The 20,156-nt window shown below is 39.7% G+C and overlaps 1 protein-coding gene across 4 annotated transcripts in view; it reads left to right on the top strand.

The window, feature by feature from the left end:
- Positions 1-20,077, top strand: part of FYB1 (FYN binding protein 1) — an 81,054-nt gene extending 60,977 nt beyond the window's left edge. For all 4 annotated transcript variants that reach the window (XM_088152759.1, XM_088152762.1, XM_088152760.1 and 1 more), the window contains 3 exons: positions 11,271-11,304; positions 12,467-12,498; positions 12,638-20,077. In XM_088152759.1, the coding sequence (XP_088008885.1) occupies positions 11,271-11,304; positions 12,467-12,498; positions 12,638-12,660 (89 nt within the window). In that variant the 3' untranslated portion in view covers positions 12,661-20,077. The remainder of the gene's footprint in view (positions 1-11,270; positions 11,305-12,466; positions 12,499-12,637) is intronic.
- The last annotated feature ends 79 nt before the right edge of the window (positions 20,078-20,156 follow it).

Consider the following 20,156-nt stretch of genomic DNA (forward strand, 5'->3'; position numbering starts at 1 on the left):
TAGAACCTCTTTCCAGCATGCCAAGAAATGCAGGAGTTGTAGTCCCAACATATTGGGAGGTTAGTTGGTTATGGAAGGGAAACTTTTCCTACCACATGTAATGTGGGCAAAATATAATTTTGTTTGAATAATTCTTGGAATCTATTAAGGAGCCTCTAGATGATGGTATTGTGGCCAATTGCCTTTATTCAGCATCCTGCTGAATGGAATGGTAATTCTAGCTTGCTTTTCTGAAGGCACCTGGTTCTCATGAATAAGTCTGCTTGTTACCCATCTCTTTCCCCAGGGAGGTATTATGGATTGGAATTATAGGAATGCAGACTGAGGCTTGTGTGACCTTTCAGTTTATTTCTCTACAAACCCCCAGGAACTGGCACTATTCCCTACAGCTCTGCTCCTCCTTTAAGTTCAAAACTCTTAACGGTCGGGGATACTCCTAAATCAGAGTGAGATTACATTATTTGCCTTCTGGAATCCAGAGATGTAGCCCATCGTAAATCATAAATGGAGCCTTCAAAGGACACCATTCATACCGTTACTTCAGTAAATAGGATTGCATGCAACATCCTAAAGCATAACTTTGCAATCTTTTTGGTTCTCAGAGAGATTTCTTTTTAATATTCCGTTCTATCTGAAGGGGTCCATTGTGTTCTATCCAATGTATCATTACTTGGTCTATCACATTAGAGCAGAGTCTGTGGCACAGGACTTGCATGAGGCTTGCCAGATTGTGGGAGCCATGTCAAGAGGCTCAGGTGTGGCCTCCTATGTCCCCCCACCACAGTTCTGTGACCCACTACCCGCCACCCATCTCTGCCTCCTCCTGCCACCTCTTCTGATGTGTGTTGTTCCTGCTTGAAGAAGACCGAAATGAATTATGTTACAGAGCGCCATAGATGTGCCGTACCAATCAGAGCCATGAAAAAGGAGGCTTGGTGGGATGGCAAAGTTAAGGAGGCTAAGGATGGGGGGAAGTACAAAAAAGAGAATAACTGTTGCAAAAAAAAAAAAAAAAAGTGTACGCTGTGTAGAGTGAGAAAAAGATAGCTGCAGTGAAGAGAGAGCAAGGAGTGGTTAAGATTAAAAAAACAAAGAAATGCAGAGCAATTTTGATGGAAACAAATCGCTTTGGAAGTGAGTGAAAAGGGTGAAGGAAGGAGCCCCTGGCAGAATGAATGGAATTAAAAATAAAAGTGGTAAAAAATTGGGGGTGCAAACTGAAGTGAGGTAATATTTGGAGGAGTACTTGAGAAAGCATATGGGAATAACAGTGATATGTCAGAGTCGATTTAAAACAAATATTATACATATTTCTGAGTAAAAACAGATGAAATGGAATCATAAATGATCTGTGAAATTGAAAAAATGGCATGGCTGATGTCACAGGAGAAATGTCAAAAGATGGATGTGGTTTGCTTATGGAGTGGTGGTGTGTTTTCTGTGTCTGATGACTGGGAGAATTACTGTTCAAAGGGGAAAGTAGTGAGAATGAATACAGGGGGATTTGTTTATTAAGAGTGGGAAGGTGTTTGGCAGAATACTGACTGGAAGGATATGAGCAGTGCAAATGAACAAGGTATGCCAGGCTGCAGTTCTGCAGACTGTTTTTTGTTTTTCAGCAAGTCATTGAGAAATATATCTGGGTATTTTTTTAAAGGGGAAAACTGAATGAATGATTTGCATATGTTGCACAAAGCCTGAGCAAGCAGATGAATGTTTATATCTTTCTGGGTGGTTTACTAAAAATAGAGAAATGGATGCAAATGTTGTGGTCTATTGTGAGGGGTCAGTTTGCCAAAAGAAAAAAAACTCCCCCCCCCAACTTTGTATAAAAGTGTGCTTCTGTATACACATTATTAGAAGGAAGTAACGGCTGGGTATCTCAGGAGAAACATAAAAGTAAGTTGAATGCAATGGGAATGGCTTATTTAAGATGCGTGAATGGTAATTCACCAAGTGATAGGATCAAGAAAGAATGGGTGATGAATCAAAGTTGATGCGCAATGTTTCAAAGGTAGATCCATCATAGATTTGCATCTGTAGCTAGTTGCAATGACTCCAAAATGACATGTGTGGTGATGTCCTCATGCAAACACTGTCCTTGCATACTTGCATCCCAATGTCTGACTCAGATATGTAAATTGCAGTATTTGTGTAATATAATGCACTTGTTGTCATTGGTTCTCTCCTTCTGAAATAAATGCTCATGCAACAGGAATTATGCTATTCTTAGATTAACTTTATTTCTTTTCCTAATGATCTACAACAGCCTCCTCATCCTGAACATTCTTGAGATGTGTGGACTTTGGCAACAGTGCCTTACTGGCTGGGGGCTTATGGGAGCTGAATTCCATACATCTAGAGAACACCAGGGTTGGGAAAAGCTGAATTATGATATGGGATTTACTGTTTTCACAGCAGCTGCACAGAAGGTTGACATTTTCAGGCTATCCATCAACATCTTTTTCCTGATTACTGTACTCACAATCACTTCAAACCCCAGCAGCATTTATATGAAATTAAGTTTCTTTCTTCCCAGTATTCAATACATCACACTTGCATTTATTATTTAACACCCACTGCTTCTGTTTGGAAAGATTCCTTTGAAGCTATATTTTGCTGCTATTTCTTAGCGGCAAATAACGTGATACCATCAGCAAATGTTGCCACATCAATGATGTTCTAATCTGTTATTCTAAGCTAAGAGAAGTTTCACCTGCTAAAATGTCCACCTCTGTGTAAGTTTTGGAAAAGTAATCTGTTGCATCAACCAGTTACGTACATTAACCACTTTCTTTCAGGTTTTATTCTGTATTACTGTAAGAAACAGCCACATCTGATAGTTAATGTGGGAAGAAGTATATTATGAAGGAAGGAGCCTGCAGGCAGTGGATGGTAGGGGGAGGAACTCCTATATTTACTGGTATTGTAGCTGGTGTTGTGCTGACATAGAAGATGGCAGATGGTTGATGACCCAATTATCTCTCAAGCGTAAGGAGATCATTGGCAGAGTGCATATGAGCCCTTCAAAGTAGGTCAGATCAGGAAACACACTCCATAAGACACACTGGAATTCTTACTTTATTGATATAGTATCAATTATAGCAACAGTTATAGTAACAGAATCAAAAGCCTGATGTCTTCCCTCCTCCTCTCTCATATAAAAGAAAATTAAGGTGGAGCTAGTTTAAGTTTCTTTTTAACGTTGTCTTCTTTTCCTGTACTTAAATCATATTTTGCAAACTGTCATATTCCTTCTCCATGATCATCTCTGGGGTTCTCTGCAAGTGCCACATTGATGCCAAATTCTCCACTCCAGTAGGGGTAGAGTGGCAATGGCCATGACTGATTAATCCTTGGAAAAGGAAAAAAAAAATGATACAGTTCAATTAAATGAGGTTGTTATCTACCAGTTCTTTTTGTTGTTGTTGTTACAGGGAATACTATGCAGTAGGAAGTAGGAATACTATGCAGTAGGAAGGTGAAAATTTATTCTGTTATTCCATAGAAGTTATGAATGATGGCACGAATGATGCAGAAATGAATAGCCTAGGGAAAAAATTGTGTTCTTTAACCTAATCTTAACACATATGTATAACTGTCTCTGTGTGTATGTATGTTCACATGCATACATATTTCTGTATTCCTTTTAAAAGTCAGCAAAGAGATTTTCCAAGGTAACAAGCATTAAACCAACAAAGAACAAATTCTTTTAGAGGTCATATATACTTTCTCTGAAAAAAGTCTACAAACCCCCAAAACGTTCATTAAACTTTTTTCAATAAATATACAATCTATAAATAATCTTACTGTACAATCCTATACATGTTTACTCAGAAGTAAGCCCCAATGACTTGTGAATATTAGTTACTTAAAAGGTAAAGATTCACTGATATTGAAGTCAACTCCTGGTGACTATGTGGATCCTTCCATTATGTCATCTCTGATATGGGGTAAACTTATAAACCGATTTTTTAAAATAAATAAATAAAAATTATGACTCCGCACAGCAAAAATTATTTGGTTTTGGATCAAATCAGATTTTTACATCTTGGGGTTTTAAAAAACTGCTTTAAAATGCTGGTACCCTTGGCCACACTGGCAGGGGATGATGGTTCCTATAGACCAGTGTTTTTCAAACCTGTCAACTTTAAGATGGGTTGACTTCAACTCCCAGAATTCTGGCTGGGGAATTCTGGGAGTCCACCCATCTTAAAAGTTGACAAATTTGAAAAACACCGCTATAGACTACTGTTTCCAAAGATACTGGGCTAGGAAAAGCTACCGACCTTTCTTTGGCTTCCTGGAATTGAATCAACTGGATATGAACAGAAACTCTATAAAATCCCTGAAGACATTCTTCTGATAATAAAACATAATTGGCTCTCTGTAGGGAAAAAAAACAACAACAACAAGAATACCCCATCTTCTCTTAAAAACAATGATCATCTGCCTTGTCAGCTTCTAGGTGAAACTTGCTGCAGTGAACCAGTTCATTATTTCTCTCTGATTTTATCCCTGTTATGTCTACAGCAGAGGGCAGCAGTTAGCCAACCTTGTCTAAATTCAGAAAAAACAAGGAAAATCCTTATTGACTTATTTTGCACCTTTATTTTGCACAACTCTAGGCAGCATACCTAATGCTCCCTCCTCTTATTTTCCCCACACCAACCACCCTGATCCTACGGCTGAAAGCTAGACTGTGTAAAAATCCCTATTTTGTATTGTTGCCAAGAAAACTACATGGACAGATCTAAGTAATCCGCAGAAGCCCAGTTCAACTCAAGGGAGTTTTTAACTTATTCATGCTTTGGTTCTACCTGGATTAGATTCTGGAATACAGTTGACATGTGGAGGCCTTTGAAGATGGTCCTGCAGTTGATACCGAGTGTAACAGGCCAGATATTGATGAAGTCTAAACCTCTGGAGCATATTACATTGATCCTGCATCATCTGCATGGACTGCCTACTTGCTCCCAAGCCTTATTCATTAGCATTCATCTATAAGACTTGGAGCTATTGAGGGCACAATTCTTTGGCTGATTCACTCAAGCCCAAATGTGGTTTGCTTGTTGGTACTTACTGTGTTGTGTAAAATCATTCCCTGTGGCTTATTCAACAAGCTGTAATTAAACAAATCATGGCTTAGGGTGCTGTGGGAGCACCAATCTTAAAATATTATCTATGCCTGTACAACCAGCCAAAGCACTGATATCAGCTATGGAGGTATTGCTTGGATGGCTTACATCAGCCGGTGTGCGAGAGAAACCAGACTTCTTCAGTGGTGGCCACATTTATGAGACCCTCTCCTTCCAAAGACACATTCAGCTCCCTGTTAACGTTTAGGCAGGCCCTAATAACATATTTATTTTAGCATCTTTTAGAGAGCATTTATTCTTAGTGGCCCAAGTTTTATGTATTGACTGACTGGAATTGAATGATTTATTTCAGAGGATGGGATTGAAGCTAAAACAAGAGCGACTTTCAAACTAGGGAGTTTCCACTTGCAGCTGAAATCTTTCTTGCTCCATTGCTATCTTACTTATATAGTTTATATATCATTTATAATTTATATAAATTATAAATATATATATACATATATATATATATATTTATAATAATAAATATATTATACATTATATTTATATTTATATTATTATATAGTTGAATATCAATATTCAACTCCAACTATTGCTCAGGTTGTTGTCATGGACAGCTAGTGATGTGTTAGCAGTTGACCCCCAAAATAAATGTACATCCTCCTTTTACAGTCAGACATTCATAGAATATGGTTCTATCTATCTATCTATCTATCTATCTATCTATCTATCTATCTATCTATCTATCTATCATATTTATATAGCTGCCTATCTCATACAAGGTGGATTCTAAGACCAGTGTGGCAGGACGTAAGAGACGTTATTCATGAAAACTTCAAATGTCACACACATTCCAGTGAACTTTTCTTTTGGATTAACAGTATCAGAAATTCACTACTTTCTACTGCTCCACAAACATAGATTGTCTTGTGTCACTTTAAAGCCTAACACATTTTATTTTATTATCACTTAGATGTGTGTGCATTACAGTTTTGTTGGATGTGTGGCATTTGGTCTTGACAGAGAAACATTTTATGTGTATAGTTTTTTGACATCAAGGAAAAGAAGAGTCAAGATATAATAATGAGAAGATGGGTCAGGGACAGAATTATTCTGGGGACAGTATTTATATATAGTATTTATATAGAGACTAACAATAAAAATTCTTGTTTCTGATAGGTTAGCCAAGTCCAACGAACTAATATGTAATTTCTATATCAAAGTAGAATAAATAAATCATCGTGTGAGCTTCTTGCTTTGAGAAAGTAGATTTATTGTTGCAAAATGGGATGGATATATGATTAGCTCAGCTGAAATTTATTAGAAAATTCAACACTATTTCCCATGGATCAAATCTACCATAACTTCCTATGAAACAACACAAATTAGCAATGTGTTTACTGCAAAAATATCAGTGCCACACCTAGCTGCTCTTTGAGACAATCCACCCCTCACCTTTCCCTTCACCTTTTCCCTTATCCCTTCCTCTCTCCTCTCTCCCCAGTAATATAAAACTAGTTTCTTTTTCAGTATGAAAGTTGATTTTTTCTAAAGCTTTTGCTTATGGCAAGGATTATTTTTAGATGAGAGAAGAAAGAAGATTAGAATACACTAGATATGAGCTCATTTCCCCATGAGAGTCATAATGAATTTGCAATCCTTCATTTAAGGGGAAGTCTTTCTGCCTTGAAATGAATGGCAGGAACTCCGATTTCAAAAGCCAAGGAGGGAACTGTGTTATCAAGTTTGGAATGTTTGCCTTGCAGTTTTTAATCTAACTGCTAGGAAGGGAAGTGCTCTTAATTACTCCTGGGGTTTTTTTTTCATATGAGAAACTGACTCAGCAAGGGCACATCAAGAAAGCACAATTGATTGGTTAACTATGTACCATCGAGATGTTTTTGACTCCTAGTGACCACATAGACAGCTTTTCTCCATGATGATCTGTCCCTAACCTGGTCCTTCAGCTCTTCCACTGGTGCACTCATCTCTACTTAATTGAGTCCATCCACGTTGCTGCTGGTCATCCTCTTCTTCTCTTTCCTTCCACCTTCCGCAGCACTAAAGCCTTCTCCAGAGAGCTAGGTCTTTGGATAATGTGTCTGAAGTATGATAATTTGAGCCTGGTCATTTATGTCTCGAGTGAGAATTCTAGGTTGATTTGTTCGATGATCCACTTCTTTGTTTTCTTGGCTGACCACAGTATTCTCAGGTGTCTTCTCCAACACCAAAATTCAAAAGCATCAATACCGTTTCTATCCTACTTCTTCAAACTCCACTTTCACTTCCGTAGCCTGTCACAGGGAATACCATGGCTAGCATGATTCTGATCTTTGTAGGTATAGACACATCATGGTATCTGAATATCTTTTCCAAGGCCTTCGTGGCTGCTCTGCCAAGTGCTGGTCTGCGGCGTATTTCTTGACTGCTGGTTCCTCTACTGTTGATGGTTGATCCTAAAAGGCAGAAGCTACCGGGATAGAGGCAGAGGAACTAGAGATCAAATTGCCAACATTCGCTGGATCATGGAGAAAGCACGAGAGTTCCAGAAAAATATCTACTTCTGCTTCATTGACTATGCAAAAGCCTTTGATTGTGTGGATCACAACAAACTGTGGCAAATTCTTAAAGAGATGGGAGTACCAGACCACCTTACCTGTCTCCTGAGAAATCTGTATGCAGGCCAAGAAGCAACAGTTAGAACCGGTCATGGAACAACTGATTGGTTCAAAATAGGGAAAGGAGTACGACAAGGCTGTATACTGTCACCCTGCTTATTTAACCTATATGCAGAGTACATCATGAGAAATGCCAGGCTGGAAGAATCACAAGCCGGAATTAAGATTGCAGGAAGAATCATCAACAACCTCAGATATGCAGACGATACCACCCTAATGGCAGAAAGTGAAGAAGAACTAAAGAGTCTCTTGATGAGGGTGAAAGAGGAGAGTGCAAAAGCTGGCTTGAAACTCAACATTAAAAAAACTAAGATCATGGCATCTGGACCCATCAATTCCTGGCAAATAGAAGGAGTAGAAATGGAAGCAGTAACAGACTTCATTTATTTGGGCTCCAAGATCACCGCAGATGGAGACTGCAGCCATGAAATTAAAAGACGCTTGCTCCTTGGGAGGAAAGCTATGGCAAGCCTAGATAGCATATTAAAAAGCAGAGACGTCACCTTGCTGACAAAGATCCGCATAGTCAAAGCTATGGTTTTTCCAGTAGTAATGTATGGCTGTGAGAGCTGGACCATAAAGAAGGCTGAGTGCTGAAGAATTGATGCCTTTGAACTGTGGTGCTGGAGAAGACTCTTAAGAGTCCCCTGGACTGCTAGAAGATCAAACCAGTCAGTCTTAAAGGAAATCAACCCTGATTGCTCATTGGAAGGATTGATAATGAAGCTCAAGCTCAGATACTTTGGCCACCTAATGCGAAGAGAGGACTCTTTGGAAAAGACCCTGATGCTGGGAAAGATTGAAGGCAAAAGGAGAAGAGGACGGCAGAGGATGAGATGGTTAGATAGCATCACTGAAGCAATGAGCATGAAACTGAGCAAACTCAGGGAGGCAGTGAAGGACAGGAAGGCCTGGCGCAATATGGTTCATGGGGTCGAAGAGTCGGACACGACTTAACGACTAAACAACAAACAACCGGGATAGAAAATAAGCCCAATGCCATCTTTTTAAACACCAGTTTGAACATTTTGGAGAAAAAAGGCTGCTCCCAAGATCTTTTAGAGAAGGTGAACAAGATTTTGTTGTTTGCACTATAGTGCTGGCAAAGGGGCAGAATTCCATCTTCATGATGCAATCTTCTTGTCAGAAGGCAGCGCACTTTTGCAATGTGCAGATTATGTATATACCCCAATACACAGGTACTTCCACGCAGCAGTCTCCTCCTCTGCAGGGTTTCTGACACCATATATTTTCCTTTCTGTTTTCTTGGGCTGAGAGGATGAGAAAGAGAGAGGAAGGGGGTGCATGGGGGGGGGGTGACAGCCAATGCACCCTGCCCTTCCTTCCTGGCTGTAAGGCTTTCATCATGAGAGGCAAACAACCCCTGGTGATTAGATGGATCAGCAAAGCTGTCGTTTTGTGACATGAGCAGGGGCAGAAAAGTGCTGTGATACCTCGGCTTTGGTGGCTGGGGGTGGGGAGGTGGGGGGGGAATTGCAGGTGTTTATTTATTTATTTATCAAATATATATGGCTGCCCATCTCACCAAAAGGGACTCTGGGCGGAGTACAACAATTAAGTAAAACAATAAATATATAAAAACAACCATTACTAAACATATAAAACAATCAAAATACAAACCACCAGGCACAGGAGACAGTAAATATTAACCACAGTGATGCAGCCATCTTAGAATGTCACCGGTCCCCTGGGACCCCCAGGGCTGAGGACATAGCCAGGTCTTGAGGGGCTTCTGGAACATTAACAGGGATGGAGATAACCTCACTTTGGGCAGGGGGGAGAAGGTGAGTGCAACAGCAGAGAAGGCCCTCCTCCTAGGACTCACCAAGTGTAAGTCCTTAACACACCAGACCTGAAGCATGACTTCTCTGTCAGATCTAATGGGATGGGCTGATGTGATCAGGGAGAGGCGGTCCCTCAGACAGCCTGGTCCCATGCCATGAAAGGCTTTAAAGGTTAAAACCAGCATTGAATTGGACCCAGGAGCAAAATGGCAACCAATACAGCTTGTGGAGCAGAGGTGTGACATGTGCTGTTCTGGAGGCACACATAACTGCCCGCACTGCTATATTCTGTGCCAGCTGAAGCTTCCAGATACTTTGTATTGTCGAAGGCTTTCACGGCCAGCATACGATGGCTGGTGTGGGTCTTCTGGGCTGTGTGGCCGTGTTCTGGAAGTTTTGTTTCCTAACGTTTCGCCAGCACCTGTAACCAGCATCTTCAGAGTGCAGGAGCACAGACAGGAGCAGTTCTCTCCTGTCTGTGCTCCTGGGCACAGAGAGAACTGCTCCTGTCTGTGCTCCTGCACTCTGAAGATGCCGGTCACAGGTGCTGGCGAAACGTTAGGAAACAAAACTTCCAGAACACAGCCACACAGCCCGGAAGACCCACACCAGCCTTCCAGATACTTGTTGGGAAATGGGATGAAGCAAGAATTCATGCCCCTGAGCCATCATGTACCTTGCAGTTCCAGTGGAAATGTCACAAATATGATCTCATAATGTTGTCCCTGTTTGACAGTGTCAGCCCTTCGAGGTAATCCAGATAAGAAGAGCAAATCATGAGTACTAACACTACCTTTATTGTAAGGTTACAGTAACAGAATCTTGCAAGTCTGCAAGTATTCCTCCCCTCCTATACATTTACTCTCCAGAAAACTAGGGAGGATCCCTTCTGAAACACTTCCCATATCCCTTTTCCTTCTGTGGGCTGAGATACCTTTGCATGATGCTTGTCTAGACTGCAGCTCTTCCTCCTGTTTCCCAAGGTCATTCCCACATACCGTTATAGGCTTCATCTCCTGGCTAGGAGGTATCCTAGCAGGTCTTCCAAGGAGAAGAGAGTTGTGCCATGTGTTTAATTCCCAACCATAGGAACCACAATGCAGATAGCTACACAAAGGAAGGATAAGGAAGGATAAGGAAGGTGTGGCACAGAGGGGTGTGTGTGTTTGTTTTGCTGCAGGACCTGTGACAACCAACTTGGGTTGGGACAGTGATTTTCACTCCTTCTCAGAGTTCTGTGACTGGCCAAAATGGATGTTTTCAGGTTATCTTCAAACTGGTTTTGCAGAACTGGGAAATGGAAGCATTGATGGAATTGAAGCATGCTTGGTGATTAGCAGCTCGTCTCTTGATCACTGAGTTTGGTTTCGGTCCAATACAAAAATAGAGCAAGTGATGTGAGAAAAAAAAAACTTTTGTCTGATTTTTATACATGGCTGTAAAATAGAAAAAAATAACGTACTATAATGTGTGAACTTAACTGATTGTTATCCAATGGATGGACAATTTGTGCATCTCACAGATAGTCTTCATTCCAGCAAAATGCCACTACATCTCACATCGTCAAGATGGAACTGAAAGATAACAAACAGTATTTTTGTATTAGAATTTTCTTCTGTCTAGATTCTCTTAGCTGAGATGTCAGCTTAAGTTGAAAATAACTATGTACATATGATTTAATTTTACAGATGGCTACGTCCAAAGAAGCTGCATAGCGCCTGAGTAAGTTCAAGAGTTTCATAGTAAACCTCTCTCTCTCTCTCTCTAAGTTAAAGGATAGTTTAAAAATGGTTTATATTTTGGGGGTTAGTAAAAAATGTTTTATATACAAATGCTGACAAATAGTTGCTTTTAAAAACAACAGAGAAACCAAAGTGTTTTGAAGAATCTGAAGCCAAATTTTTTTTCCTGTTGACTTTTGATAAGGATAATTATTTTTCATCCTAAGTTTATATTTTAAAGATTGTTTAAAAAATAAAGTCACTTCATGGAAGCATCTGTGGGATTTTCATAGCAGCAACACAGAAGGGCTTTGCCACTATCTTCTCCAGAATGTTTTTCCAAATTTCCAGTACATTTTCCAGTTCTTTCTTGGTGGTCCCCTATCCAAATGCAAATGAGTCCTAACAACCTGCCAATGGAGGAAGAGGCTGAGTCTCTTCTGACATCACAATCATTCCATGCACTGAAAAAAGGACAGTTCCTTTGTCAGTGAGAGATAATTCTACGTTTTTATATACACAGAGAGAGACACACATTTCTCCCTGGGCTAAAAAAGCCTAGGCAGGAAAGTCTTTTTAAGGAATCCCATCTCTCTCTCTTTCTCTCTCCCTCCCCCCCCCCCCCCAATTTCGATGCCACCCAATTCCTCAACAGCTCTGAGTGGTTTAAATTAATAAATAAATACATAAAAAGCACACCCAACCAGAAGGCTAACTCAGTATCACAAAAAAACCAAAAAAATAGGGGCTCCACAACCATCTTATCCCAAGGCTTGGGGAAACAACAGGGTTTTTAATAGTTTTTGGAAAGTCAGTTAGGTAGGAGCAGTACAGATTTTGGGGGAGATGTTATTCCAGAGTGCAGGCAGTGCCACAGAGAAGCCACACTTCATGAATCCTGATAGATGACATTGTTTAATGAAAGGGGCCAGAAAGTGATCACTATATACTATATATATGCAAACACTGTATTTGGTAGCTTTGAAGAACCCATGTTCACCCACCTGGATCTGCAGGTAAGATGGGGCAATCTGGGCTAAATTGTGGAGAGGAACTGTCACAGCTCGATGGATCAATGGTGTGGCTCAGTATAATGCTTCTTCTTGATTCCTAATGTATACAAAAGCAACTAAATTCATTTTTTCCTCTTTCTAAATTTACAGAGATGAAGAAATATATGATGATATTGCAGATGGTATGTTATATAAGTAAAATGGAATTCTGACGATTAAGTATGAAGCCAACTGAAATATTTTTCTATTGGTTTGTTTTTAATTATACGGATAGGAGGTTTTTATCCAAAACTGACTTTTTAATTTTTCCCTCTTTCCTAGACTGCTTATATGACAATGATTAGCTCCAGGCCTCATCTCGGCACAATCTTCACCTTCTCTGATTGGTGGATGCAAGAGAGAAAGTCATTACTCACATTCAGGATTTATGTGTATGTACAAAAGACTTGGTTAAGCTATTCCACCAGTTTCTGGACTGTGAAGCAGGTTTTATCACAGAAGTATGATAACATTACACAAATATGCTCTTGATTGCAACCATCAGCTAAATCTTCAGATCAGGACATTGTTATATCATTGGGGGAAAACATGCCAGGTTTCTTTTGCAAATCCCACCAACACAATCCAGAATATTCTCTTTACAATGCTAGAGATAATATCAGCAACCTTTATTTGCCCCTTCTCGTATTCATATAATGGGCTGTGGAAATGTCCCAGCGTGCCCACAGACATGGTCCCTCTACTTCATCTGTTCTACGTTATTTTTATCTACCTTTCAGTACACAAAATCATAGAGTTGGAAGCAGTCATCTAGTCCAACTTGCGACTGAACTCACTATGAAGTCTGTCCTAATATTCAGGCAGAATCTGCCTTCCTATGACTCAAAAATGGACAGCCAATATCCTGCAGTTACACCTCTGAAATTCAGTGGGGAAATGGTTGAATTTCAGCAGCAAGGTTTCAACTTGTTTTTCACATTTGGGATGGTTTTAAGAGTGTAAATGAAAGGGGGTTATCTCCAGGAGGTCTCTTCTTCCCATCTCCACCTTTAAAACCCACCAAAAAGCTGAAGAATGAGCCATGCCTACTGTGGATCTTTGGAAAATTGAGGTGTGGCCATTCATTCTTCAAACATTGTTCATCTCTGTCTGTAAGTTAAGGTTATTACTCCATTGTTCACTGGGATGGTAGAGAACAGAACGTGACTTTCTTCAGCTCAACATCCCTTCCAGTATTTGAAGTAGTATCATTTCCCCCCAGTTCTCTCACAGTCTCTCAGAACTACAAAATCCCTTCAAAATGCTTGTTGTCCTTTTGTACCTATCTGGGTTTCTCTGAATCTTTCTTAAAAAGTGGTTCTCAGAACTGGACAGAATGCACAAAGTTTGGTCTGACCAATGCAGAATATAATGAAACAGTTCCTGCCTTTTGGACAGTCTACTTCTATATATGTGGCCTAACATTACATTTTTCTTAGCAGATTCCAAGATTATTTTTATACATACTCATAGAAAACCAATTATTCCCCATTCTATACTTATGCACTTGATTTTTTTTCCCAAGTAAAGAGTTTTGTACTTATCTCAATTAAATGTCATTCTTTTTTCTTTCAATTTACATCCTGCCCTGAATTATAAAACAGGATGCATTAATTAGCAATTTTGTTTGCAAACAGCAGATAACATGTTACCTCACCAAGGAACTGATAGTATAATAGCTTTAGTTATAGATATCTGGTATAAGCTAGGACTATACATGTTGTACTGTCATTGTACAAATGTCAGTAATTGTGTATTATGCGTCATTTACATTGTATAACTGAGGCAAGTGACATCATTTATGTCACTTGTCTTGTGTAATGTCATTTCTTGTGCTGTCATTTGTGATATGATGTGACCTCACTTGCCCTCCATGGATGCCTATGGCTTCACTTCAAATGCAGTCATCATAGTGATCCTGAGAAAAGATGTAGCTCCTTTAATGAGCTTTTGGCCAGTCTTGCATTCTTGTTCCTGTGTACACTCCCAAAGAACTTTTTGGAACTGAAACTTCATCATTGCACACATATACATACATGGGTAGATTACTAATTTTCTAAAAATAGAAATAGTAAATAATAATAATAAGAAAACTGAAGGAATCAAGATGCCCAATGGAAATAACATCAAGAGTCTGGATGAAGATCACTACAAATACCTGGGCATCCTTCAGGCTGACAACATCAAGCACACTGAAGTCAAGAAGAAAGTTAGCAGTGAATACATCAGAAGAATGAAGAAGGTCTTAAACTCCAAACTCAGTAGCAGAAATACCAGTGGAAACCCCTGGGCAATTCCAGTCATTAGATACACAGCTGGAATAGTGGACTGGACTCAAACTCAACTAAAAGCCCTGGATAGGAAGAACAGAAAAATAATGACAATGAATAATGCCCTTTATCCATGTAGCGACGTAGACAGGCTCTATTTACCAAGGAGCATAGGTGGGAGTGGAATGTTGCAAGTACACCAGACAGTTGAAGAAAAAGGAGCACTGGAAGAATATCTGAAAAACAGTGAAGAAGATGCACTGAAACTAATACATCATGAAGGCTTACCGAATACCAAAGAAACCAAACTGGCCTATAAGAAAGACCAAATGAAGAATAGAAAACAGGCATGGCAAGGCAAAATATTGCATGGCCAGTACACATACACACACACGCACACACACACACACACACACACTAGCAGGCAAAGCAGATAACAAGACCTGGCAATGGCTAAGAGCAGGAAAGTTGAAGAAAGAGACAGAGGGGGTAATTCTGGCTGCACAAGACCAAGCCTTAAGAACAAATGCATACAAAGCCAGAATTGAGAAGACAGCAACAGACAGCAAATGCTACCTCTTCAGAGCAGTTGAAGAAACAGTGGGCCACCTAGTCAGCTGCTGCAGGCAGATTGCACAGACTGATTACAAACAACAGCATGACAAAGTAGCAACAATGGTGCATTGGAATATCTGCAAGAAATACCATTTGCCTGCAATTAAGACCTGGTGGGACCACAAAACAGACAAAATAATAGAAAATGAAGAAGCTAAAGTGCTCTGGGACTTTAGAATTCAGATAGACAAGCACCTGCCACACAACACCCCAGACTTAACAATTCTTGATAGGAAAGACAAAAAAGTCTGGATAGTGGACATTGCAATACCTGGAGAAACCAGAATAGAAGAGAAAGAACTGGAGAAAATCACAAAATACAAAGACCTGAAAATAGAAGTAGAACAACTATGGCAAAAGAAAGCAAAGATAGTACCAATAGTTATAGGCACCTTGGGTGCAATCCCAAAACATCTGAAGCACCACTTGAACACCATCAGCATTGACAAAATCACCATCAGTCAGTTGCAAAAGGCAGCTGTACTTGGAACAGCTTCCATCCTGCGACGATCCCTTTAACACCACCCAACAACAACTTCTGCCTATCCCAGGTCCTTGGGAAGGACTCGATACGTGGATGCCAAATCCGGTCTAAACATCTGGCTGACTCCAACCATAACAAGCAACTTCTATTAGATAAGGAAAATGTGAATGAAATAGCCTTGGCCATTTTTGTTTTGTATGTCTTGCCTGCAAGGGCATTGAATACATGCATGTTAACATGTAAGAAAATAATCTGAGAAGTAATACAGGATCCAACTAGACATTTACCTAGTTCCGCAGTGATCAAGCTGATGTCTATCAGGAGCATTCCAGCAAGATATCAGGGCCTTAGAAACCTGTTCGTGTTCTTCAGGAATTAGTACGAAGAGGCAATCTGCCTCTGACCTAGGAGGTAGGCTCATCATGATTAGTTGTTAATGATATTTTTAAGCTCCCCGTTTTTTCCTAATCCTTTTTCAAACCAAGTTTATGGTGATTACTACCTTTTGTGGTAACAATTCCCCACCTTACTTTTTGTTTTTAAAGAAGAAAATTGCTATCACAAAAAGTAATAATTTTTTAAAAAAATGTTTTTATCCCTTCTGAATTTCCTGACTTTTCAGATATATTTGGGGTCCTTCTCTATCATGTCACCTTTTTCTTCTCAGCCCCAAATCCTCAAACATAATATTTTCTTGGGGAAAAAAGATACTCTGACCTTTTGATCATTTTAGCTGCCCTTTTGTGGGCCTTTTCCGGTTGTACAATAACATTTTAAAGATGTAACCAGAACTATGCGTAGTATTCTAAAAGAGTTCACACCACAGATTTGTTTAAAGGCGTTATCATATTGGCCATGCATTTTACTTCATCTTTCTTAATGGCCCCAAACATGGAACTGGCCTTTTTCACAGCAGCTGTACAAACCAGCCAATCATATTTTAATCTAGCATTCAATATGTTGTGGAACCTTAAATTAAGTAAACCACGGTTCAGTTAATCATAGGAAAGTCTGATCTGTAACTATGACTACTGCCTTCACTTATCTACCAAACCTCCCTCTTACTACAATGGTAGGTAATTTGTAGCCTTGCTAATGTTGCTGAGTAATATAGCAGCTCTAGCCATCATGGCGTCAGTGTGGGATACTATGAGTTGTACTTCAGCTACATCTTGAGGACTACAGGTTCTCTTTCTCAATCTTACTTGGCCAGTCGTATCAGTATATATGTATATAATTCTAATAAATAGCTACCCTCTTCTTCCCCTGCCACTAAGGGAATTGTGCACTTCTAGGGCACTTTCATATCACTTCAGGACCAGCTCCAGACCAATCTGGTTTCACACCATCATCTAGTTTTGGGAAATGAGTCAAGATATTTCTGATTCTGCTCTGCTTTTCTTAAAATTATTGAAAAAAATGGTATTCTCCTTCAAACTGCCAATCATAACTATTCCTCTACCGTACCGCTGCAGAAGTTCAGCATCCTGTTCCTGGAACTAGTCTATTCCTTTATGTTTAAAACATTTTTTACAAGTTATCTGCTTGACTCCTCCAGTCCAGCTACTACTGGGGAAAGCACCCAACCGCAAAATTGCCAGCATTACTATCATTGCACCTTCACACCCCACAGGTGTTTTTAAATGTAATAAAGGAATGGCAGTAAAATACCTGGGAACCCCTGGGAGAGGTTTGGTGCTTTTGTTTATATTTTTTATAATCAACAACAGCCAGAAAAATGGACATAAATATATGTACTGAAGAACATGGATAGGGGAGAGTGTATTTTAATGTGAAGCTGAGGTGCAAAGGATATCTGTAACTCTGTGACCGGACAGCTGAGAAAATGGGGTGCTTGTTGATGATATCCTTTGCACCCTCCAATACTCTTGGTAAGCAGGAAGAAAAGAGGTCAGCACTACAGTAATTGGCTCATGGTGTTTTTATGTGTTCTCTACATTCTGGGGTCAACAGAAGTGAAGATGACTGCAGGTTGGATTCAAAGTGATTTCTAAGGGACTTTGGGTTGGAAATAGTTGTAGCACAGAAGTGCCTTGTGCAAGCTATTTTTTTCCTTCCACAAACTCTCTCTCTCACACACACACACACACCCAGACACACAGACTTTTACACTTTCTACCTATTTTTCTAAAAGAGATGGTGTAAGAACTAGCCAGTAGATTCTTAGATCCTTAGATTCCCTTTAAAAGATGGCCATAAATATGTACCATTTCCTAGACTTGTGTACAAATACCAAATCTTGAATAAACATTTAGTTAGAATATTACGAATTTCACTTTCGAGTTCATAATGACACATTTATAACCTTGTAATTTGTTTGTTGAGAGTTTTGCCTCTCGTCAATACTCTTCACTTTGTTTTCTCACTCTCTTCCTAAAAATAGAAGTTCAGGCCCAACATCTTCTGCAATAAAAAATTAAGTGAGCTTCTCTTCAACCTCATTTTCCTCCTCCTCTAATTTTCTTATCATCTAACTACCTAACCACTTTGTAAGTTGCTTGTTTCTGATCTATTTAAATAAAGTTCTTAGTATTACTGGCAACATGCATCTTACCTCCTTTGGTTCCTCCTCATTTTCAGTTGGACAAGACTTCTATTTTTTTGAATGGGCAAAACGGAGACACATTTTCTGAGAGCAGAAAGGCTGCAGAATATAGGGACTGAAACCAACCACATTTCAGATGTCCTGTCAGACCATTCCAGGTGGCCCTTGTTTCAGCAAAACAAAACCCAGTAGAATTTTTCTTGTTCTGGGGTTTAAGCTGAAGCAAAAGGGATCCCCGAGTCCTTTTATGGAGTAAGACAAGGCTGGCATGTCTTACCAGTCAGCCCCTCTTTCCCTTCAGCGGCTCCCAGCATGGCAGACTGTAAAGAATGAAGTTGGCAAGGCAGGAACTAGCACAGAGAGAACCCTTGTGACACCACTGAGCAGGTGCTTCCCAATCTCAGGGCCATGAAGAAAACAGCCAAAATTCCCTAGACTTGAAATGGAGGCCTAGAATTAAGATAGAGCTTTCATTTCTCTGTACTGCAGTAGGCGGATTCTCTGGGCTTATATGGATTCATTCTTATTTGCAATAAAGCCACGCCATGTTGGGAGCTTCTGCTCTAAGCAAATTCCTGAATGTGGAGTTCAGGGTCTGGAGAGCTGAGATTCATTGGTGCGTCTGGCATGAAGACTGACATCTCACTCACCCATCCACCCTCAAACTTTCCAGCATCTAACTTCTTTCCTTCCCTCCACTCCCACTGCCAATGTCCCAAAACAGTACATCCCTCTGGCCTGCCACCTTCCCAATATAGGGACATGTTATCCATACACAGAACAGAACAGCCCCATTTCAGTCTCAACACAGCCCATCTGAAACTAGTTATTCTATTCATTGAACAGTCCATGCCCCAATCATTTTGTGTATACCTAAAAGTGACTGTTTCTGATAAATATAGATTATAACATATCCAAATAATTATATGAAGACTGCAGTAACATTCCTCCTCTTTCCATTTCATCTCTCTACCCAACCACCCAGGTTAAGGAAAACAGCAAGCACTTGGAGAGGTTAGACACAGTACTGGTGACTGGATGGCCTCTATGTTGTAGAATGTAGTATAAAATATTTCATCACACATTTCAGTCTTCTATGAACATAGTCCCAAGTCATGTTTCTTGTCTGACATCTTTTTGAAAAGATTAGGTAAAAGGGGTTTCCATCTAATGATCCTCTGATAGTCACCCTACTAGTGGTGATAAAGAACCCTCCTTAAATGGGGGAAAAGACTGTTTTAATAGAAAAAGTATGGAAATGTATGCATATACACGCACAGCATGGCACAATGTTTAGACAGTGCACTGAATACAGAAGGAACAAACGGGATATTAGGCTTCAGCTTCTGATCCACAATGTTGTCAATCATAGGGCAACCCTACATAGCTGCAATTCTAGCTAAGGGATCCTAATGCATAAATGGCTCCAATCTGCACAGCTGTTTCCTAGCCATACAAATATGCATGTGAAAACCTTTAGCATGATGGACAGAATATGACTTGCACAGAGAAATAATGAACTTATTTGGTAAATTTATAATGGCAATTGCTTGGTAAAACTTATTTCATTTTTTTTTAAGTGAACAATAGTTAATGTAATTTATGCATTTTTCAACATTTTCTTTTGTGCTCAGATTCTAGCCTTGGAACTCTTAATTATAGTAGCATGTTGCTATGGCATCCAGGAGTTTTGGGTGTGGATATTGTATTAAGTTTTTATTCTTTGTAGATTTTGTTCTTAAACTTGTTCTGATTTAGGAAAAAAAATAAAGATTTCAAGTTTTCTATATGGCAGTTTGCTACTTTTCATATTTCTTCATTTCAAAGGTGCTCATATTTACTCTTAACTAGCATCACAGTTATCAG

Source organism: Python bivittatus, unplaced genomic scaffold, assembly GCF_059951505.1.
Source record: "Python bivittatus isolate LINGU-HERP-01145 unplaced genomic scaffold, Pbiv_v1 ctg000570_np1212, whole genome shotgun sequence".
Taxonomy (NCBI): Eukaryota; Metazoa; Chordata; class Lepidosauria; order Squamata; family Pythonidae; genus Python; species Python bivittatus.